The 24,416-nt window shown below is 36.9% G+C and overlaps 1 protein-coding gene across 10 annotated transcripts in view; it reads right to left on the bottom strand.

The window, feature by feature from the left end:
- The window catches only part of LRRC9 (leucine rich repeat containing 9), a 155,961-nt gene that overhangs the window by 94,715 nt on the left and 36,830 nt on the right, over nt 1-24,416 (bottom strand). For 8 of the 10 annotated variants that reach the window (XM_054530694.2, XM_024231861.3, XM_054530697.2 and 5 more), the window contains 7 exons: nt 20,011-20,207; nt 18,979-19,110; nt 12,188-12,364; nt 11,740-11,857; nt 4,256-4,388; nt 1,641-1,763; nt 862-977 (listed from right to left, as the gene is read on the bottom strand). In XM_054530694.2, coding sequence (XP_054386669.2) covers nt 862-977; nt 1,641-1,763; nt 4,256-4,388; nt 11,740-11,857; nt 12,188-12,364; nt 18,979-19,110; nt 20,011-20,207 — 996 coding nt within the window. The remainder of the gene's footprint in view (nt 1-861; nt 978-1,640; nt 1,764-4,255; nt 4,389-11,739; nt 11,858-12,187; nt 12,365-18,978; nt 19,111-20,010; nt 20,208-24,416) is intronic. The other 2 variants (XM_054530698.2, XM_054530702.2) reach the window with 1 other exon arrangement.

Below are 24,416 nucleotides of genomic sequence, written 5' to 3'. Positions count from 1 at the left end.
AAAGAATAAAATATCTTGTTTTTTGCCCACCATAGAGGCCAAAAGAGACTGATAACATCTTGTGTTGGCAAATGTAATGAGACATGCACTGTCACACACACTTGGAAATTTGTAAAACAGTCCTAAGTCTTTGTGGAGAGAATTTGGCAAAATCTAACAAAATTTAAGATGCATATATCCTTTGACTCCCAAGTTTTCTACAAATCTATCCTGTAGAGAAACTTCCATATTTGTATAAAGATACATCTACAATGATGTTCACTGAAATATTATTTTAAATAATAAATATGGACACAATATATCAACAGGAGAATAGTTAAATAAATTAGTATTACTGAATAATATGCAGCCACCAAAATAATGAAATACCCATCTATATGTACTAAAGTGGAAATATGTTCAAAACATATTGTTAAAGGCAAAAAAATCACAGAATACTTAGACCTTGTTTCTACTATGTCAAATGGTATCTGTTATTATATATGTAAATGCATAGAAAAAGGATTGAAAGCAAACCCATAAAACTGTTAACAGTGGATTCCCTGGTGAAAGAGAATGGCAGTGAGGTTAAAGTGAGGGCACATTTTCATGTTTATTCTTCAATGTAGTTTCAATGTATTTTGAATCTTCAAAGTAGACTGAATCTTTTCCAGTGGGAGTACAGCCATATATTAATCATTTGATTATTTGCCTAAAAAATATTAGTTGACTTGTTTTGAAAATTAAGTTATTCACAAAATAACAATTATACACACATGCACATAATATAAACTTGACATAGCATTATTCGACTTCAAACTACTACTTTGTTCACATTTAAGGAATTAGAATTAGTCTTTAAAAATATGTAACAATTCATACCATTGTAATATACTCAAATTCAACAACATATTCCGGCAAAACAAGGTCGTGATCAAAGACAAACCACTTGCACTGCCGAACACTGCAATCACAGTTTCTTTGTCCCATGACAGAATCTAGAGTAAAAACAAAAACAAGCAAAGCAAACACATTTCCTCAAATTGAAACATACTTTTTCATTCTTACATAGTTTAATAAATAAAAAACTCGATAAGATGCAACAGTTATATTATTGAAGATTTTCTTTCATTTTTTAATAAATAACAAACTCAGTAAGTTGCTACAGTTATATTATTGAGGATTTTTTCTTTCATCCTTTCCACTCTAGCTTTTTAATTATATAAATACTTTTTAATTATATGAATCCTTTCACTACATAGACTAGTAGTGCTTAATTTTATTCATATCCTTTTCCTTTTCATACTTTTTCACTTTTCTATTCAATGTGTGGCCATGTAATTTTGACAAACGTATTTCTCTCAAACTCTTGTTAAAAGTTGGATGGTTTTTTAATTCTTTGAAGATGAACACACACACACACACACACACACACACACAAATACATAATTACATTAAAATTTGCCAGATTATCTACCCACACCCATATATAAATGTCTTTGAGGTAGGGAATATAAAAATTATTAGTGGCTAGTAACAGATTTTTGTAGAAAATTCTACAAACTTTGTTAAGTAGAAATAAAACTGTGAGTATCTGTATTAAACACAAACATTTTTCATTCAGAGAGATGAAACCACATTAATCTTTATGACAGACATACTTAGTAAATATTTCCGAGGAATGAACACTGAATTAACCATTGGATAGTTGGATTGACTGATGGATTCTTTTTCATGGGCCTGAACACTCTGGCCAAGGAAAACTTTTGTAATGAGGAGGATGCCTAAATATAAAAAAAAGAAGTAATTCTTAAGAATAATTAACTTTAATAATTTTCCAACATAACCTTCTTTATTGGCCCAAGACTAAACTGTATGTTCTGTAAAGGCAGAGATGCTGGCTCTCTTGTTTGCTACTGTACAGCGCGTAGCACATTGCTCCATCCAAAATAGATGCTCAACAAATATTTGTTGAATACATGAAATAATTATAAAAGAGGTGTTGTGTGATTATATCAAGCAAAGCTTTACAGAAGAGGGAGAAGGAAAGAACACATTAATTTGGCAAGGTTTTTTAAGTAGTTAAAAATAAACTTTGGTTGTTGTTAACTGGGTAAAAGTTCAGTAGCACCTAGCACATAGCTTAGATGGTAGGAGGCACTCAATATATGTCTACTTAATGAATAAACATTTCATTTTCCTTTAGATTCTTAAGGATCCTTGGGATTCATTAAATCCTAAAGTCAAGAATTTAAAAACATAATTTATAATCATAATACATAAAATGTTCAAATGAATTTTGTTTGTTTTTACTATGTACAAGATATAAAATGTAAATTAGGAGAACCTAATTGTTTTGGAAAACATTCCAGAAAGATCTAGCAGAACATTGTGAGGTATTTCTTAATATGAAAATGGAGAAGAATGATAAAGAATAAAAGGTTTTTTCCAGTAAGGAGTTAAGGAGTTCTTTCTAGACTCAATAACCTGCTTAATTTTATAATTATTATTAACTGGATAAAAAACTGCAAAACACGTATCGTTTAGTTCAGAATGATTCATCTTAGCAATCTGGAACCTAGAATGTCATTCTTATAGAATTAAGTTAACCCAATTTCTGACTACCCAATCTTTAGTACAGTGGTCTCCAACCTTTTTGGCACCAGGGACTGGTTTCATGGAAGACAATTTTCCCCCAGACTGGGGATGGGAGGATGGTTTCAGGATGATTCAAGTGTATTATATTTATTGTGTACTTTATTTCTATTATTATTACATTGTAACATATAATGAAATAATTATATAACTCACCAAAATGTAGAATCAGTGGGAGCCCTGAGCATGTTTTCCTGCATCTAGATGGTCCCATCTGGGGGTGTTGGGAGACAACTGACATATCATCAGGCATTAGGTTCTCATAAGGAGCGCACAACCCAGATCCCTCGCATGTGCAGTTCACAATAGGGTTCGCGCCCCTATAAGAATCTAATGCTGCCACTGATGTGACAGGAGGCGGAGCTCATGCGGTAATGCAAATGATGGGGAGTGGCTGCAAATACAGATGAAGCTTTGCTCACTTGCCCCCTGCTCACCTCCTGCTGTGTGGCCAGGTTCCTAACAGGCCACAAACTGCAATCAGTCTGTGGCCAGGGATTGGAGACCCTGCTTTAGTAGGTTGGATGGTTGAGACTAAAGAATAGGTGTTCCTTACTCCCTGACCTGATCTATTCTCCATATTATACATTCTTTGGTACTATGCATTAATACTTCATGTTTATAGCTCCTATATGATAACTATGATTTTATATTTATTTATGTGATTATTAATATTTATAAGCACCATAAAGATGAAATTGTCTAGTTTGCATAGACTGTATCCCTTCCAGTGCCTAACACATAATAAGCATTCAATAAATACTTGTGGAACTAAAGAATGTAAAGTGGAAGAGGGTGAGGCAAGAAGGACACGATGAGCTATAGTCTTTTTCCCTAGTCCATGGGTACCAGGGAATCTATCCCAGAAGTGTCCTATAAATTGGTTTGTGTACTTATATTTCTACATATTCAAGCTGCAAATGACGTACTGGTAACTATGAATGAATTATCAAAAAATTATCTTATATAAGACAAGTTATAAAGCAATCCATACACTTTCCAATTTGTCTTTAGCTAATTTTAACTTAAACCCAGGTTTTCTTATCATCTTACATTATGATGATTCGGGACAAATAAGGCCTAGAGTACTTTATATAATTATTATATAATTATCACATATATGGGCCAAATTCTTTTCTATTTCCTGTGAATTTGGTGTGTGTGTGTAGTATATATATATATATATATATATATATATGTATATACAACTCTATATATACTACTATATATATACTACTATACATATATATATACTACACACACATATAGTTTAGTTCAGCATATATATATATATATATATATATATGCTGAGTTTTTGTGACACAACATAATGAACAAAAGCAGACTGTGAAAAATGTCCCTGAAAAGTTGAATTAAATATCTGAGTAACAAATGTTCCTCTTAATGCTGACATAATAATCACTCAGTAAGTATCTGTTAAAAGTGTGGCTAAATTAATGATGAGAAAGTCATGTATTACTACATTGGTAAATTTGAAATAAAATGGTTTGAAGAACATCTCGTTGGTTGATAAAACCAAGTATCAGAAATGATACGAAAATAATTAATGAATTTGAAGACAGAATTTAAAAGTTCAGAAACATGGCATATTTGTATTTACCATGTCTGAAGAGCTGATGCTTAAGAGAGTTTTTCTTCTCATCTTTGTGCTTTTGCTGTAAAAATTCAATTCTGGGACACTCACTTATACTTAGACTGTTAGAAAGAATGATGGCTTCTTTTTTGAGAGGCAGCTGCAAAGAAAAAACAAAGTCTGAGTATTTTTATAAAATTGACAATACTTCAACTTCAATACAGAGGGTTTATTATTTTATTTTTATGTGTCTGGGCAAAGAAATCTGCAGGCCGGACTCACTGTAGAGAAGTAGATAACCTTCAGGTGCAACTTCAATTGGCAAAGCCATTTGTTTATCTTAAATTCATATGCAAATAGGTTAATAAAAGGTGATGCAGAACAAAAATTGTTCCTGGAAAAGCAGCCACAGTCAAGACTGATAATACTATGTGGAGCAGGAGCAATAGCTTTCAATGTGTACTCTGCTAGTAATCTTGCTAACTCCAAAAAGAAAATCTAATGGAATGAGGTATTATATCAGTGAAGATTCTTGTTTATACTATAATTTTTTGGGCTAATAATCTACATTGTTTTTAGAAACAAAACACTTTTCATGTGCTAACCCATGGAAATCCTAGTTTGGATTGTGACTAACTTTATTTCTTGAAAGTATTCTATCAGTAATGTTCACATTACTTGCTTGCTGTGAAAACAGCTCTAAAAACCAAAAATCTCTATTTTTAGATTTTAGTAGTAAGAAAACTAGAGTTAAAAGAGATTATACGATCTGTCCAAGGACAGAACTAGTAATTGGCAAAGTCATGATTTGAACTCAGGTCTATTTGTCCTTGTCACAATCTCAAAGGTTTGAAATTACTATTTGTTTAACATTAATAGCCAAATTATTTAGAATTATGTCTTATCTGTAAATGCCAAATTACTAATTTTTTTATTGAAATCTGCAATCCAAAGACATTCTGAAAAAATAAAATAAATACAGTCAGCCCTCCACATCCACAGTTCCCACATCTGAGGATTCAACCAACCATGGATTGAAAATATTCAGGAAAAAAATGCAATACAAAATAATAAAAATAGCAAACAATGCAGTATAACAACTATTTAAATAGTATTTACATTGCATTGTAAGTAGTCTACAGGAATTTTAGAGTACACAAGAGGATATGTGTAGGTTGTATGCAAATACTGCACAATTTTATATAATGGACTTGTGTATTCACAGATTTTGGTATCTGCGTGAGTCCTGGAACCAATCCCCCAGAGATACTGATGGGTGACTATACTCTAATAGGGCTTATCCGACCACAAATTCCACACTCCAGTAAGTAACCTTTTTAGACTTTCAATGAACATCACTAAATATCCATTCGATATAACCCATGTGCAGGGCATTGTAAGGCTACAGTATAGGCTTGGTCCTCAATTAAGAAAGGCAAAGATAGAAACTATACATGATAATTTAAAAAATACAAGGCACCACAAGATGTGTCAACTAAGATATACTTTTTAACTGAAGGGATTAGGGAGGAGTTTATAGAGGCAATGAAATCATGGGTAGGCTTTGAAGATTGGACATAATTCAAATAATCAGAAATTTAAAAGGAATTTATATTTCAAGAGGAGGAAAACATATGAAGGTAGACAAATAGGTGTGATTGCTATCCGTCCATCTGACATCAATTCCTTCACTAGATTTATGCTAAGAATCTACTCTATAAATACAGATCCTGCTCTTAAGAACTAGTAGAAAAACACACACAAATGATTACATTTCAATAAAACGAATGTGTTATAATAAAAATTCTCAGTTGATCACCACTTAACTAACACTTAACAAATTTGCAAGTTTAACCAGTATTTTCTGTTGTCTATATAACTCATAGTATGATGGCAGTTCAGGGATAAAATGGAACTTTTAAAAAACGGACGTACTTCTACTGTATCCAGTTGTGTTGTATGCTTACCAAGAGTCAGTTAATTTTGTTCCCAAACTTGTTTATGCCAGTTGTAGTTGTTATGAAATTATGCATATTATTTAAAGCTATAAAATAGAAGAGGAGTTGTTTCTTTGAACAATTTTGGAAAATTGAGTAAAATTCAATAGAAGATAATCATTAAAAACTTCTGGCAAGGCATGTGTAGATAAAGCAAATGCAAAAGTTTGGGGTGGTGGGGGGAATCAGACAAACTAGAAGGATTTTTACATTCGAGTTACTTTGCAAGAATCTTTAAGTGCATGCTCAACTTTAAGGAAAACAAAACTAATATGAAACATGGTTATGGCTGATACAAGAAAGACTACTTAGAGTTCCAATTTCATAGTCAAAGGCTTTGGCCCTACACAGAAGATTGACACATGAATGTAAATTTGTATTTTAAGTTATATTAAAAGATTTGTTAAGTAAATCATTTGTTTACAGTTCTCCATTTTAACTGACTTTTTGGATTAACCTGCAAACTAGGTAAAAGGGCACCTACTGTTTGAAAATTCAGGAAAAGCCACACAAAGGAAGAAGCCCTTGAGATGGGACTTAAAGGATCAGTAAGTCTGTTACAGGGAAAAAATAGAAAACAGCATTTCATCAAAGGGAGGTATGAGCTGTACTTAGGAGAATCACAAGTAGACTACATACTTCATTAGGGGCACTTGGCATATTTGGTAATAGGGAGTTAGGTTGAAGATAGATTGTGAGGGTTGTCAGAGGCCTTCAATGCCAGGCAGAGGAATGTGGACATCATCATTATATGTAATGTGAAGCTACTGAAAGTTTCTCATCATGGACACCATGCAATGTGCACTATGAAAATAATGTTTTAAGAAAGATTAATTTGTACTGTGAAAAATGGAAGAACTAGAGGGCATGACCAAGGGCAGTGTTGCCTATTGGGAAACAATGGCAGAGATTAGAAGGAAAGTTCTAAGGGTTGAAAGTGGTGGCAGGCAATGGGATTAGGGAGAGAAATGAAGAGCCACTGGAAAATGATTAGATGTGGGGATAATGGAAAAGGGGGGGTTGAACATAATTCCAAGGCTTTGAGCATGTTCAGTGAAGGAAATGACAGTATTGTTATAGAAATCAGGAAAGAAGACCAGGAGAGAGCTGCTTATGAGCAAAAGATTAAAGCCTGGTTTTAAAATAAGAGATGACACAAACAAATGGAAAAACATTCCATGCTCATGGACAGGAAAAATGAATATTGTTAAAATGGCCATACTGTCCAAAGCCATTTATAAAGTCAATGCTATTCCTATCAAACTACCAGTGACATTCTTCACAGAACTAGAAAAAAACTATTTTACAACTCAAATGGAACCAAAAGAGAGCCCAAATAGCCAAGCCAATCCTAAGCGAAAAGAATAATGCTGGAGGCATCAAACCATCCAACTTCAAACTACACTACAGGTCTACAGTAAGAAAACAGCATGGTACTGGCACAAAAACAGACACATAGACCAGTGGAACAGAGAATAGAGAGCCTGGAAATAAGGTTGCACACCTACAACCATTTCATTTTCAACAAAGCTGACAAAAACAAGCAATGGGGATAGGAACCCCTATTCAATAAATGGTGCTGGGATAACTGGCTAGCCATATGCAGAAGATTGAAACTGGGCCCCTTTCTTATATCGTATGTATATGAAAAATCAACTCAAGGTGGAGTTAAATGTAAGGACTTAAATGTAAAACCCAAAACTATTGAAACCCTCACACAACCTAGGCAATACCATTCTGGACGTAGGAATGGGCAAATACTACATGATGAAGACGTTGAAAGCAATTGCAACAAAAGCAAAAATTGACAAATGGGATCTAATTAAACTTAAGAGCTTCTGCATAGTGAAAGAAACAACAGAGTAAACAGACAATCTACAGAATGGGAGAAAATTTCTGCAAACTGTGCATCCAACAAAGGTCTAATATCCAGATCTATAAGGAAATTAAACACATTTACAAAAAAAATCACCCCATTAAAAAGTGGGCAAAGGATAGGAACAGACACTTTGCAAAAGAAGACATACATGTGGCCAATAAGCATAAGAAAAAAAGCTCATCATCACTGATCATTAGAGAAATGCAAATCAAAACCACAATGAGACACCATCTTATACCAGTCAGAATGGCTATTATTAAAAAGCCAAAAAATAACAGAGGCTGACAAGGTTGTGGAGAAAAAGGAATGCTTATACATTGTTGGTGGAAGTGTAAATTGGTTCAACCATTGTGAAGAACAGTGTGATTATTTCTTAAAGACCTAAAAACAGAACTACCATTTGACCCAGCAATCCCATTACTGGATATATACCTAAAGGAATATAAATCGTTCTATCATAAAGACACGTGCATACATATGTTCATTGCAAACTATTCACAATAGCAAAGACATAGAATCAACTTACATGCTCAGACTGGATAAAGAAAATGTGGTACATATACACCATGGACTACTATGCAGCCTTTCCAGGAACATGGATGGAGCTGGAAGCCATTGTCTTTAGCAAACACAGGAACAGAAACCCAAAATACTACATTTTCTCACTAATAAGTGGGAGCTAAATGATGAGAACACATGAACACATAAAGAGGAACAACAGATATTGGGGCCTACTGGAGGGAGGGGGTGGGAAGAAGGAGAGGAGCTGCAAAAATAACTAATGGGTACTAGGCTTAATACCTGGGTGACAAAATAATCTGTACAACATACACCCATGACACAAGTTTACCTAAATAACAAACCTACACATGTAACCCTGAACTTACAGTTTTAAAAGGCTGGTTTTAGACACACTATATAAGAGAATAAAGTATAATAACCATGCAGGAATGGCAGCTGTAGGTGTCAGAGCAGAGAGGAAGAGATAGCCTAACTGAAGATGTACATTTTGGAGAAACCATAAGGGAATACGTGATACTCTTTGCGTTTATTGACCAAGTCCTTGATTACAAACAATATTCGGTAGGGAATGAACTCAAGCTATGTGAGCAGATTTACTCACATACTCTCCCACCCTTACTACTGAACACTTCATCCTGAAGTGATAGAAAGAGATCCTTCCTTTTCCAACTAGAAAGTGGACTTAACCTTAGATATGTTTGCTAGTCAAATAGTTTCTTCTCCCCACTACGGCCAGCCCTCTGCCTGTAGATACAGCCAAACTTAGCCAAACCTCTCTTCTAAACTGCTTACACAGCTGTCTTTTAAATCAGAGCCCATCTCTTAAACAATGTGGAACATAAATATTTATCCTGACCCATTATGTACACATCATAGCACAGAAATGTAGCTCATCTGATCTTTTACATGCTACACGCTGATGTTTCTCCCATTTCTAGGATCTTAACAATGACAGTAATTGATGGTGTGTGAAGAAAAAAGGGAAGATCAGGAGACTTTAACCTGTGGTATTCTCATGTTTAGAAGCAAAATGGGGAACAAAAAGGAAGCAAATAACAATCAGAAAAATAGGAGGATAACAATAGTGTAATATCATGGATGCCAAAGGAGAGTTTCGAAAAGGAGAAGGCAATCAATAGTGTCAAATGTTTCAGACAATTGTAAAAATTCAAAAATAAAAATATTTAAAACTTTCAAAATAAAATATCAAAATATCAAAATAAAATATCAAAAACTTTCTTGGTGCCAGGCATTGGTCTAAGAGATTTTTTTTTGGGTAAATCTTAATAAAATATCTTATTTAATCTAATATGTCCAAAATACTATCATGTCAACATGTACCTAATATAAAAATTATAGTGTTTTTTTTCCATACTGTCTTTAAAAACTGGTGCTTGTTTTAAACTTTCAGCGTACTCAATTTGGACTAGCCACATTTCAAATGCTTAATAGTTACATGTGGGTGGTGGCTACTCTTTTGGACAGAGCAGCACAGAGAGCTGTGGGAGAATTAAAGGAGATGGTTCATCTCTTTTAGGAGATGCAGAATATGAAGTACTCAGCACAGGGGCTGGTAGGTGGAAAACACAGAAGTGTTAGCCTCATCCTTCCCTTACCCTCATAGTTCTCTGGACTGAATGTGAGCAATTCACTCTGCTTTGTAAAACCCCGAATTCCTCACCTCCTTCTTACTTCTCCATAAAGTACAATGAGGGCACTCTCACCACCACCCTGCAGTCACAGTACCAACCTCTATGGCCTGAGGTGCTGCAATAGCTCCCCCACATAGTGCCTTGTCATCTGCTTCTACTCCCTCCAACCCATTCTCCATTGAGTGGATGGAATGCTTTTTTTGGGGGGTGATACTTTTATTGTGGCAAAATATACATAAGATAGAGTGTACCATTTTAGCCATTTTCAAGTATACAATTCAGTGGCATTAGGTACATTCACATTGTTGTGCAACCATCACCACCATCCATTTCCAGAACTTTTTCATTATTCCAAACTGAAACTCTGTACCCATTAAACAGTAACTCCCTACCTCCTCCTCTCCCAGAGCCTTTGGTAACCTCTATTCTACTTTCTGTCTCTGAATTTTCCTGTTCTAGGTACTTCACATACATGGAATCATACAATATTTTTCCATTTTTGTCTGGCTTATTATTTCTCTAGCATAATGTTTCCAAGGTTCTTCCATGTTGTAGGAAGTTTCAGAATTTCATTTCTTTTTATGGCTGAATAGCATTCCATTGTATGTATATTCCACTTTTCTTTATCCATTCATCTGTTGATGCATATTTGCATTGTTTCTAGTTTTTTTGGCTATTTGAATAGTGATGTCATGAACACTGGTGTACCAATATCCAAGAACTTTTTAATGCATTATCTCACTAAATCCTAACAACAACTCTGCAAAACAGATATTATTATTATCTTCATTTTACAGATAGGAAGAAACAGATTAACAGAGAGGTGAAGTCACATAGCTGGTGAGGAGTGAAATTGGGATCCAAATGCAGGAATATTATCATTTTATGTGTGTCATGATGTGAAAAAGGTTGGGAAGCGCTGCTCTACACCAGTGTGCTACAGCTGCCTCGTCAAGATGGTGGAGGTCTGAGAAAGATTGGTTGGATACTTGGGGCATCAGAAGTGACCAATGATAAAGCAAGATCAGCAGCAAGATGGGGATAGTGAAGTAGAGAATAAAGAAATGGTAGCAGTAAAAGGAAAGCAATAGCTAGAAAGTACAGTGGAGTTAAGTGACTGAATTGCTTCAAGGTGAAGACTCTGGAGAGTTTACAACAGATTAAAGATTTATAACCAATTTAAAAAGCAGATTTCAAAACCTCAACAAAAGGAACACAACATAAAAATAAGAGGCCAAGAAGGATTAAGTAGGGTCAGGCAGTAGTAATTAATGGGCTTACTTTGGTATAATCCAAAGAGGAAAGATGCTATAGTTTCCATGATAACACTAAGCTTTTTGTGAAACAGCAGTAGAATTTTACTATAAATATGGATAAAAGGATTGGGAAATCATGCTTAACCAGTGGCAGAGCTCCACTTGCTAGGAAGAAAGCATTATTCTAAATGACATTTTATGCTACCTTGCTTGTTTCACTGTCTTTGAATCCTTTTTCAAGTATTTGTAGAAGATGCTTTTTCTTCACTGAAACTTCAGGATCAAAAACATAAAAAAGGCATTCCAGCATCCTTCGGTAGCTCCTTAAGAATAATTGAAACAGAAAAAGTTTGAAGACTGATCTCACAAAAGCCTAGCCATAGATAAGATAACCATATGTCCTGCCAGGGATATTTCTCATTGACATGCAGTGTTCTAGTGTCATTATTAATAGCTCCCCTGCCTTCAACCTCAAAAACAGGCTCAATGTGGATAAATTATGAGGTCATCCTAGCCATGGGAGATGCATAAAAAGGAAACATTTACTAACAAGGTATATGTACATTTTTAATGCTGTAAACTTTTAAAATAGAAATTTTACAAATACAGTCAAAGTTTTGTAAAGTTGTTCCATAAAGAATTCAGCTTCTTACTCTGAATCATGCATATCTTCATTCTCCAAAAACTTTTGAAATTTCTCTTCGAATTTTAGTCTCAGAATACGGTTGTTAACTTTAATGACGCGTTTTACTTTTACTCCTGTAATACCGTATGTTCTGAAGTCCCAGGCACAAAAACGTGACAGAATTAATTCATAGCAGAAATTAAACCTATGTAGGAATACATACAGAATATACATGAAGAAAATAACAGATTTTCCTTAAAATGTTTAAGAACAGAAAACTACATATGATAAAAGTTATAGCTCATATTTTGTGTTTTTTGCTAAAGATATAGTAATCATATAGTGGCTCTGTTTATTTTTTCATTTATTGCACATTTGTTCTGCCTGGAAGACAGGTTGGTTGAGCAATCTTCACTTTCTGAAACACTTTCTTAGCTTCAGGGAAACTGCATATGCCTTCCGCTTATTGGCTGCTCTTTCATAGTTTTCTTTGCTGGGTCTTCTCAGACAGACTTTTAGATGTTGAACTGCCCAGGGATCAGCCTTTGGCCTTCCTCTTGCTTCCATGAACACTCTCCCTAGATGATTTCACGTGGTTCCTTGGCTTTATATACATCCTGATAAATTACATTTTATTTCTAGTCTTGATCGCTACTCAACTTAGCTGGTTATACCCAGACTTGAATATCCAACCACCTACTTGGTATGTCCATCTGCATGTTAAATAGGTGACTCCAGCCTAACATAACTAACACTGCACCCCAAACCTGCTCCTCTCTTTTCCATCTCAGTATATGGCACCACCATTTAACTGATAGCTGAAGTCAAAACCGTAGGAATAATCCTCTCCTTTCTTCCTCACCAGTATCTAATTCTTTTTTTTTGTTTTGTTTTGTTTTGAGACGGAGTCTCGCTCTGTCTTCCAGGCTGGAGTGCAGTGGCGCGATCTCCACTCACTGCAACCTCCGCCTCCCGGGTTCACGCCATTCTCCTGCGTCAGCTTCCCAAGTAGCTGCGACTACAGGCGCCCGCCACCACGCCCGGCTCATTTTTTGTGTTTTTAATACAGACGCGGTTTCACCGTGTTAGCCAGGATGGTCTCAATCTCCTGATCTCGTGATCCGCCCACCTCGGCCTCCCAAAGTGCTGGGATTACAGGTGTGAGCCACCGCGCCCGGCCCCAGTATCTAATTCTTTAGCAAGTCCGCCTGGCTCTACATCTAAAATCCATCCTGAATGTGATCATGTTTCATCATCACCACTGTTACCATCCTAATCCAAATCACCACGATCTCTCATTGGACTACTGAAATAACTTCCTGACAATGAATACGGATATGAAAGAGGCATTGTCTGCTCTAATGAAGCCTAAACAAGTAAAGCCAGAAATGAAATTTCTAAACTGAAAAGGGCTCTGAAGGGAATCTTGGGGTAAGGAATGCAAAGGGGACCTACTTAAGATAGGGCCTTGGGGAGGACCTTTCAGAGACGTTAAGATATTTGATCTGAAAATTGGAGGAGGAGAGGCAGGGGCCAGCTGTGTGAAGATAACACTGAAGTGCTTGTTTGCTCTCTGCTGCCCTCACCTGGCCATACGCATAAAATTCCGGTCCTGTCTAGCACAGAAACTAGATCAAGATGAGATTGAAAAACGGTTCATTTTGAGAAGGAAGTAAATGATCTTATAAGGAATACATTTGCCTTTAATGAATGATCTAGGTCACCACCTACATAATCAACCAGGGTCTGAAATGGGTGTGAGCTAAGGTCACAGAGGTGAGCTTCCTGATGGGTAGTCTCTCCTTGAGCCTAATAGCTGAGCTCCTAACTTAGGGCATCTATGTTTCTCACAAGCAAATACTTAATCAATGCAGCCAGGATCTTATAAATTACTTCTCCCTTAGAGTTGAAAGGAGAACTGCCTAAACCGAACTAATCCCAGAGGAGCTCACAGTCTGGTAGAGGAGACAGATATGAATAGTGTTGCAATCAAGCATGATGCCTGCTAATCAGTTTAGAGTACCTACAAAACAGCCACATTAGCATCTGAGGTGGGGAAGCTACTGCCCCTCTTATAGAGGGATCATTTGCTGGGCCTAAGTCTGTCAAATTTCCCCTAAGTAACATGTCCTGGAAGCTTTCTGCACTCTCATAGAAACTAGGGCTGTAGGCGTTTTAGATAAAGTTTTTGCTATATAGTGGATATTGGGCTTGAGGCTTCTCATGAATGGGTGGAAGGAATGAATAAACAATACCTAGCTTCTAGGCTGGTCCCCCAGGAAGGCAGGAGCTATGAAGTGTGATTTTCTCATGGAGATTTTATGTTGCCCAGGAATTCAGCAGCTGAGCAATGAGGAAGTAAGGGTGAGGTATGCGAAAGCATTCTGGGTGAAGGAAGCAGAACAAACAAAACCACTTATGTGGCGGAGTACTGCGTTTGCTTCAAGAGCAGTGCAGTACACAGTTCAGCTGACTTTAAAAGATTTGAACAGAAGTTATGATAGTCTAAAACTATACAGTGGAGAACACTGATCCTTTACTGTAGGTGAAGAGTCTGCCAATAAAACAAAACAAAAGCCTTTGCAGCCATTTGTTATCTTCCAAATTACATTCATACTCTTCACCTACAGTAGAGGATTCAATATTTTCCACTGTATGGTCTCTAAACTAATCATAACTCCTGTTCAAATCCTTTAGAGTCAGCTGAACTGTGTACCTTACCCTCATTCATTCAGTGGTACTTGAAGGTATAAACATTCACAATGATATGTATCAATGACTAATATATTCAGTTACACAGAAAGATGCCTACACATTTTGTTAATATACAATAATGTGCTCATTTAGCAAATGTAGGCTACACATGTTTTTAAATGTTTGAAGCTTAATCTAATCTATTAAAATATACTTTATAATCCTATATAAAGGTTTAATAAATACTTTTACAGGCTTACTGACTTAAATCAACAGTTTCAAAACCCTGTAAAACAGAAAGTTTCTGCTTATGTAGCTCCTTGAGATAGTATAGCATGAAATCTTTATAAAGAGGCAGATTAATTACTGAAAGTCATTACATACACCAAAGCAAAACTGTTGTGTATCTATAAAGTGATATGGAAGCTTCAACTAGTAAATATGTACTGGGCTTTTAATCCAGCCCCATGTTAGATGTTATGTCTTATAAGACACAAAACATCATATCTTCTCCAAAGGAACTTACAGAGTCACTTATATATTGTTTTGTGGTATTTTAAAGGTGTTTTTTTTTTTTAGTTGTAAATACACTCTATCTATAACCAGGTTGACAGCTTCTCAGGCACAAGGACAGCATCTTTTATGCTTTGGAGTCCCTACTTGATAAATGTTGTGCGATGTCAGTAGGTAACTCAATTGGCAACACATCAGTAAATAATACAAATCTATAATAATAAAGGTATAGTAGCAACAGTCCACTCAACTAGCATGTCTCTATAAAATAAGATTTTTTTAAAGTGGAAAATATAATAATTTTATTTCATAAAAGAAATGAAGCTAAGAGATAATGACATACAATTAGAAACATGCAGTGTTTTGTTGTTGTTAAAGACATAAAGATAATTTTAACAGAAAATCTTTCAGTCCTTGTTCTACTGAAATACTTTTTATTTAAATACTGAATCCTTAGCCTTAAAAATATTAATGGAAGTGAGTGTTTAAATAAAACAACTAGAAATGTAGCATAGCAATTTAAAGCACTTAGTAGTTATTTCTTAACATACATAAAAGATCAGAGGAAAAGTAGCCAAACTTGCAGTATACTAAAACTAAAAAACAATCCTTTAAATTCTGCTAACATATATTTGATATATTCCTTAAAACAAATCAAGGTTACTCTTATTAAAACCAAGTAAACAGGCTAATGCTAATCAAAATCCATCAAAGCTATCTAATTTACTATCAGGCTGACATAGTTATCTAAATGGCTTTTTGGTCATTTTGCTTCTACATTTTTTTTCACTAATCCACTTGTTGCAAAGAGTTTCCTTTGCAATAATTTAAAAAGAAACAGAAATAATTTTTAAAAATCCTGTTTGGAGCTGGGCACAGTGGCTCATGCCTGTGATCTCAGCACTTTGGGAGGCTGAGGTGGGAAGATCACTTGAGGCCAGGAGTTTGAGACAAGCCTGGCCAACATGGCAAAACCCCGTCTCCACTAAAAATACAAAAATTAGCGGGTGTGGTGGCATGCACCTATAATCTCAGCTACTCGGGAGTCTGAGGCAGGAGAATGGCTTGAACCTGGGAGGCAGAGGTTGCAGTGAGCTGAGATCGGGCCACTGCACTCCAGTCTCGGGGACACAGCGAGACTCTATCTCAAAAAAAAAAAAAATCCTGTTTAGGTTGAGTGAATATAAATGTGCACCCAGTACAGACACACCATTCAGTTTTGCACTTGAAAAATCAAGGCCTTTACTTGTTTACATGGGAGCTGGATGAACACCTTTTTTTTAAAAATTTTATTATTATTATACTTTAAGTTTTAGGGTACATGTGCACAATGTGCAGGTTAGTTACATATGTATACATGTGCCATGCTGGTGTGCTGCACCCATTAACTCGCCATTTAGCATTAGGTATATCTCCTAAAGCTATCCCTCCCCCCTCCCCCCACCCCACAACAGTCCCCAGAGTGTGATGTTCCCCTTCCTGTGTCCATGTGTTCTCATTGTTCAATTCCCACTTATGAGTGAGAATATGCAGTGTTTGGTTTTTTGTCCTTGCAATAGTTTACTGAGAATGATGATTTCCAATTTCATCCATGTCCCTACAAAGGATATGAACTCATCATTTTTATGGCTGCATAGTATTCCATGGTGTATATGTGCCACATTTTCTTAATCCAGTCTATCATTGTTGGACATTTGGGTTGGTTCCAAGTCTTTGCTATTGTGAATAGTGCCGCAATAAACACACGTGTGCATGTGTCTTTATAGCAGCATGATTTATAATCCTTTGGGTATATACCCAGTAATGGGATGGCTGGGTCAAATGGTATTTCTAGTTCTAGATCCCTGAGGAATCGCCACACTGACTTCCACAATGGTTGAACTAGTTTACAGTCCCACCAACAGTGTAAAAGTGTTTCTATTTCTCCACATCCAAAAGCAATGGCAACAAAAGCCAAAACTGACAAATGGGATCTAATTAAACTAAAGAGCTTCTGCACAACAAAAGAAACTACCATCAGAGTGAACAGGCAACCTACAAAATGGGAGAAAATTTTCGCAACCTACTCATCTGACAAAGGGCTAATATCCAGAATCTACAATGAACTCAAACAAATTTACAAGAAAAAAACAAACAACCCCATCAAAAAGTGGGCGAAGGACATGAACAGACACTTCTCAAAAGAAGACATTTATGCAGCCAAAAAACACATGAAAAAATGCTCACCATCACTGGCCATCAGAGAAATGCAAATCAAAACCCCAATGAGATACCATCTCACACCAGTTAGAATGGCAATCATTAAAAAGTCAGGAAACAACTTTTTAATGTTGTTCCTGGTGCTGGAGTGGATGAACACCTTTTATATCTTTGTATATAAAAATCAAATAATGTGGTTAAGCAAACAGTAGTAACTGCTGGGCAAATGGATGTACTAATACAAAGGAAAGTATTTTCAAAGGCCTCTTTTTCCCTTGCGAAGAGCTTCTTACAGTTTTCCATCAGAGTTCTCCCAAGACCTTTGAGAAAGTTTTACTCACAGAGGTGAGAAAAAAGCCATGTCTAATAGAAATCAGGGGACTTGGTTTAAAGTAACCCATAACAATAACAGTTTTTTTTCTAAAAAGTTAGTGTAAGTTTTACATTCTACACTATAAAAATTAATATTTATTTTGACGTTGACTTCAAGTAAAATCATGCTCCAGGGTTATGTGCCAAGTCCATTCTATAGTTTGACATGTCTCCTGGTGTATTTCCATGTACCCAGTTCCCACTGTGTGTCTCTAGAGCAATCTTTCTCTGTTTCATGGGCTCTTCAATTCTGAAAAAATGACTCAGAAATGTGAAAGAGATACTTAACAATATTTTTCTTCAAGACTTTTTTTAAGGGTAATTTGAAATTGTGCCCCTCTAATTGAAGCAACACAATCACTTCCTAGTATCTACTAGTAGGCCTTGGTTCTAAAGCCTGGCTGTCTGCTTTCTGCTTGATTCTGGTGTCTCTCCATTTTGGTTGATACAAGCTTTTGACCTGAATTCCTGGTATAAGCATATACTTTATGCTAACATGTAGTGTTTGTGTGCACCCTGACTGTAGCTATCTCTAAACAGTGGGTTCCACTCTGACCACAGACCTACAGAAGATTTGCTAGACAGTCTCCTCCCATGTTGGCAACCTGCTGTTGCCAATCCTGCTTTGGCATTCCTGCTCTGTTCCAGTTTCTCAACCAATATTCAGAATCATGCACTATATCCAGTCCAGAAGCAAACAGTATAAACATATATAAAAAATTAAAACTTGATTATAGACTATTTTTTTTCTAAATTATATTCTGTTCTTGGGCTAAGAAAAATTGGGGAAACAGCAATGATAAACCATTAGGATGTCTTCAGGGTTGGCTCATGGTAATGGCATAAACAGAAATGTATAGGAGGAAAGTAGGTAATTTTCAGTTTTCAATAGATGCCTGCCAATTTTCAATAGATGAATATTCTGCATGAGAAATGTTTCAAAAATGGGACATTTTAAGATTTTATAAGTTGATATTCTGGTTGATGATCCTAAGTACTTAAGTTATTTTTAAAGCTATACTAAATTTCTAACAGATTTACCAGTCATCAGATCGAGTGCCTTCTTCAAAATGGAAATTTCCCACAGTCTCTAACTCAATTAACAAAAGTGGGATCAATAAGCCATGACTTTTCTTCTTTTGTTTTACTTCAATATGATAAATTGCTTCAATTCTATTGGAGAGAAAAATACATACAGCTATTAGAATGATCTAAAAATCACAACATTAAAACTTATGATAGATTTTTTTTTAACTGATGTTAAAACACAAGGCTTCCTTTCAATGGATAAAGAAAGCTTGGTGTTAACAGTTAAAACATGTCAAAGACATTCTATTTTTGGCAATTAAAATCACCTTTAAGTTTGCTACTCTCAGAATATGTGAAGGCTAGAAGACTATCCTTGCTCTACCACTTACAGCTTTCAGATCTCAGACATGTCACTTGGACTTTTTATGCCTCAGTTTTCTCAGTAAAATGGCAATATTCATAGTCCTTATTCCTAAAACAGCTGTTTTGAGAGTTACATAAAAAATACATGTACAGATCTTAGCAAAGAGTCTGGCACAAAGTAAAAACCCAATATATGTTACTATTATTGTTAGTATTATCACAGGTCACAGTAATTTATCCACTTAGTGCCTTAGTAAATAAAAAAATTCACAGTCCTTGCTAAGCCTTCTTGCTTTACATTTCTAATTGATAACTGAGCCTGAACTTGTTTCTACTGTGTTTGGGCTTTGCCAGGTCTCATCTATTTGGTGAGTTTATACACCAGCGGAGGCTCTATTGTTTTTAGTTTGCAGACACTAGAGCAGTGATAGGACAGGAAGCCACTGGGGGGAAGCTTACTGTTCCTAATTAAGAACTGCCTCTGCAGAAAACTATAAGCCAGCTTTTAACCCATGATGCTTATATGTACTAGGAACTAGTACTAAGAATATATTTCATGCTTTACTTCATACTGTAATTGTTCACACTCCTGAAGAAGGGAACTAGGGTCAACTGATGGCCCAAAACATTCTGATTCTCACAGTTTCAAATCTGAACAACTAGATAATTAATTAAACATACTCATCTAGTTTTTTGTTCCAGAATGTTACCCTTTCATTCAAGGCATTTAGTTTGGTCAATATCTTCTGTTGAAGACTTAGTTCTTCAGTGACAGTTTCACAACTCTTCAGTGTTTCAGGATCAGTTACTTTACTGTTATTGGATCCATCACTGTGCCCTTTGCCTGAGCCCTTGAGTTCAGCCAGTTCTCGTTCCAACTGTGGAAAACAATGTGTCAGAGAGCAAAATAAAAATAAAACATGGTCTAGGCAAAGTCGGAATTCAGATGTTAATTTTTAATGGGATCTATTAAACAAATGTCTAATTTAAATGAACAAATCTAGGTAATAAACAGGCCAAATTTCATAAAAACATGCCAAACATGTGATTTCAACTTGGGTGCAAATTCAGTCAGCCAGTTTCTCTTGACCAAGTGCCGACCTTAACCACTTCAAACAGGGCAGTCTCTCAATTGAAAATAAGCAAAGCAACAGATTTTCAAATATTTTTAATAAGTTTGCCTCTATTAAAGCCAAAATAAAATTAAAATAAATACTGATTTTAGTACAAATATTTAAAATTCAAATAATGTAATTTTTAACACACGTACTTTTCAATTTTTCAGTATTTTTCACCACTTTGGTGTTCTGGAAAAAAATAACTATTAAAATTACACAAAAGCATATATATGGGGTGCACATTTTTCCTTTTGTCTTAGTCTCTTACATGACTCAGCACAGCACTGGTCTTAAGATTTTGTTATTTTGGGGTTTTTAAATTTATCATAATGAACTTTTTGCATTAATTTGGATATTTAAAAAAATTTTTTTTATTATTATTATACTTTAAGTTTTAGGGTACATGTGCACAATGTGCAGGTTAGTTACATATGTATACATGTGCCATGCTGGTGTGCTGAACCCATTAACTCGCCATTTAGCATTAGGTATATCTCCTAATGCTATCTCTCCCCCCACCCGCAACCCCACAACAGTCCCCAGAGTGTGATGTTCCCCTTCCTGTGTCCATGTGTTCTCATTGTTCAATTCCCACCTACGAGTGAGAACATGCGGTGTTTGGTTTTTTGTCCTTGCGATAGTTTACTGAGAATGATGATTTCCAATTTCATCCATGTCCCTACAAAGGACATGAACTCATCATTTTTTATGGCTGCATAGTATTCCATGGTGTATATGTGCCACATTTTCTTAATCCAGTCTATCATTGTTGGACATTTGGGTTGGTTCCAAGTCTTTGCCATTGTGAATAGTGCCACAATAAACATACGTGTGCATGTGTCTTTATAGCAGCATGATTTATAGTCCTTTGGGTATATACCCAGTAATGGGACGGCTGGGTCAAATGGTATTTCTAGTTCTAGATCCCTGAGGAATCACCACACTGACTTCCACAATGGTTGAACTAGTTTACCATCCCACCAACAGTGTAAAAGTGTTCCTATTTCTCCACATCCTCTCCAGCACCTGTTGTTTCCTGACTTTTTAATGATCACCATTCTAACTGGTGTGAGATGGTATCTCATTGTGGTTTTGGGATATGAACAGACACTTATCAAAAGAAGACATTTATGCAGCCAAAAGACACATGAAAAATGCTCATCATCACTGGCCATCAGAGAAATTTTTAAAATGTTGCATTGAATATTATTTATCTTGATTACTTAAGATTTTTGGGTACTCCCTTAAATTCTGGGCCCACAGCAAGAACCTCTTTTGTCTAACTCTAATCTCAGCCTTATGTAATTTAAAGATAAATTTTACTGAGGAGGGGCCAACATGGCTGAATAGTTACATCTCCGGTCTGCAGCTTCCAGTGAGACCAATGCAGAAGGTGGGTGATTACTGCATTTCCAACTAAGGTACTCTGTTCATCTCAGTGAGACTGGTTAGACAGTGGGTCCGACCCATAGAGGGTGAGCAGAAGCAGGGTGGGGTGTCACATCACCCAGGAAGTGCAAGGAGGAGGGACCTCCCTCCCCCAGCCAAGGGAAGCTGTGAGGGACTGTGCTACCCAGCTGGGTTACTACACTTTTCCCATCGTTTTTGCAATCTGCAGATCAGGAGATTCCCTCATGTGCCTATACCACCAGGGCTCTGTGTTTCAAGCACAAAACTGGGTGGCTGTTTGGGCAGACACTGAGCTAGCTGCAGGGGTATTTTTTCTTTACCCCAGGGTAACCTGGAACCCCAGCGAGACAGAACTGTTCACTCCCCTGCAAAGCGGACTGAAGCCAGGGAGCCAAGTGGTCTCGCTCAGCGGGTCCCACTCCCATGGAGCCCAGCAAGCTAAGAACCACGGGCTTGAAATTCTCGCTGCCAGCACAGCAGTGTGAAGTTGACCTGGGTCAGTTGAGCTTGGTTGGGGCAGGGGTGTCCACCATTACTGAGGCTTTAGTAGGTGGTTTTTCCCTGACAGTGCTAAGGAGGTTGGGAGGTCTGGGCTGGGTGGCAAAGTGGCTGTGGTCAGACTGCTTCTCTAGATTCCTCCTCACTGGGCAGGGCATCTCTGAAGGAAAGGTAACAGCCCCAGTAACGGGCTTACAAACAAAACCCCCACTTCTCTGGGACAGAGCACCTGGTGGAAGGGGTGGCTATGGGCGCAGCTTCAGCAGATTTAATCGTTCCTGCCTGCCAGCTCTGAAGAGAGCAGCTAATCCTGACAAGAGGGATTTGCCCAGCACAGTGCACCAGCTCTGCTAAGGGACAGACTGCCTGCTCAGTTGGGTTCCTGACCCCCGTGCCTCCTGACTGGGAGACACACCCCAACAGGGGTCAACAGACACCTCATACAGGAGAGTTCCGGTTGGCATTAGGCCAGTGCTCCTTCAGGATGAAGCTTCCAGAGGAAGGAGCAGGCAGCAATCTTTGCTATTCTGCAGCCTCCACTGCTGATACCCAAGTGAACAGGGTCTGGAGTTGACCTCCAGCAAACTGCAGCAGACCTGCAGAAGAGGGGCCTGTTAGAAGAATAACAAACGGAAAGCAACAACATCAAGATGAACATAAAGGACCCCCACACAAAACCCCATCCAAAGGTCATCAGCCTCAAAGATCAAAGGTAAATAAATCCATGAAGATGAGGAAAAACCATCACAAAAACGCTGAAAATTCCAAAAACCAGAATGCCTCTTCTCCTCCAAATGATCGCAACTCCTCTCCAGCAAGGGCACAAAACTGAACAGAGAATGAGACTGATGAATTAATAAAAGTAGGCTTCAGAAGGTGGGTAATAACAAACTCCTCAGAGCTAAAGGAGCAAGTTCTAACCCAATGCAAGGAAGCTAAGAACATTGATAAAAGGTTACAGGAACTGCTAACTAGAATAACCAGTTTAGAGAAGAACATAAATGACCTGATGGCGCTGAAAAACACAGCACAAGAACTTCATGAAGCATACACAAGTATCCATAGCTGAAATCGATCAAGCAGAAGAAAGAATATCAGAGATTGAAGATCAACTTACTGAAATAAGGTGTGAAGACAAGATTAGAGCAAAAAGAATGAAAAGGAATGAACAAAGCCTCCAAGAAATATGGGACTATGTGAAAATACCAAATCTCTGGTTGATTGGGGTCCCTGAAAGTGATGGGGAGAATGCAATCAAGTTGGAAAACACACTTCAGGATATTATCCAGGAGAACTTCCCCACCCTAGCAAGACAGGCCAATATTCACATTCAGGAAATACAGAGAACACCATTAAGATACTCCTCGAGAAGAGCAACCCCAAGACACATAATTGTGAGATTCTCCAAGGTTGAAACAAAGGAAAAAATGTTAAGGGCAGCCAGAGAGAAAGGTCAGGTTACCTACAAAGGGAAGCCCATCAGACTAACAGCTGATCTCTCGGCAGAAACTCTACAAGCCAGAGTGAGGGCCAATGTTCAACATTCTTAAAGAAAAGAATTTTCAACCCAGAATTTTGTATCCAGCCAAACTAAGCTTCATAAGCAAAGGAAAAATAAAATCCTTTACAGACAAGCAAACGTTGAGGGATTTTGTCACCACCAGGCCTGCCTTACAAGAGGAAGCACTAAATAGAGAAAGGAAAAACCAGTACCATCCACAGCAAAAACATGCCAAAATATAAAGACCAGTGACACCATGAAGAAACTGCATAAATTAATGTGCAAAATAACCAGCTAGCATCATGATGACAGGATCAAATTCACACATAACAATATTAACCTTAAATGTAAATGGGCTAAATGCCCCAATTAAAAGGCACAGACTGGCAAATAGGATAAAGAGTAAAGACCCATTGCCGAGCTGTATTCAGGAGACCCCTCTCATGTGCAAAGACACACATAGGCTCAAAATAAAGGGATGGAGGAATATTTACCAAGCAAATGGAAAGCAAAAAAGAAGCAGGAGTTGCAATCCTAGTCTCTGATAAAAGAGGCTTTAC

This window comes from Pongo abelii, chromosome 15, assembly GCF_028885655.2.
Source record: "Pongo abelii isolate AG06213 chromosome 15, NHGRI_mPonAbe1-v2.0_pri, whole genome shotgun sequence".
Classification (NCBI taxonomy): domain Eukaryota; kingdom Metazoa; phylum Chordata; class Mammalia; order Primates; family Hominidae; genus Pongo; species Pongo abelii.
The sequence above is the reverse complement of the archived record's forward strand: the minus strand, read 5'-3'. Positions and strand labels throughout refer to the sequence as shown.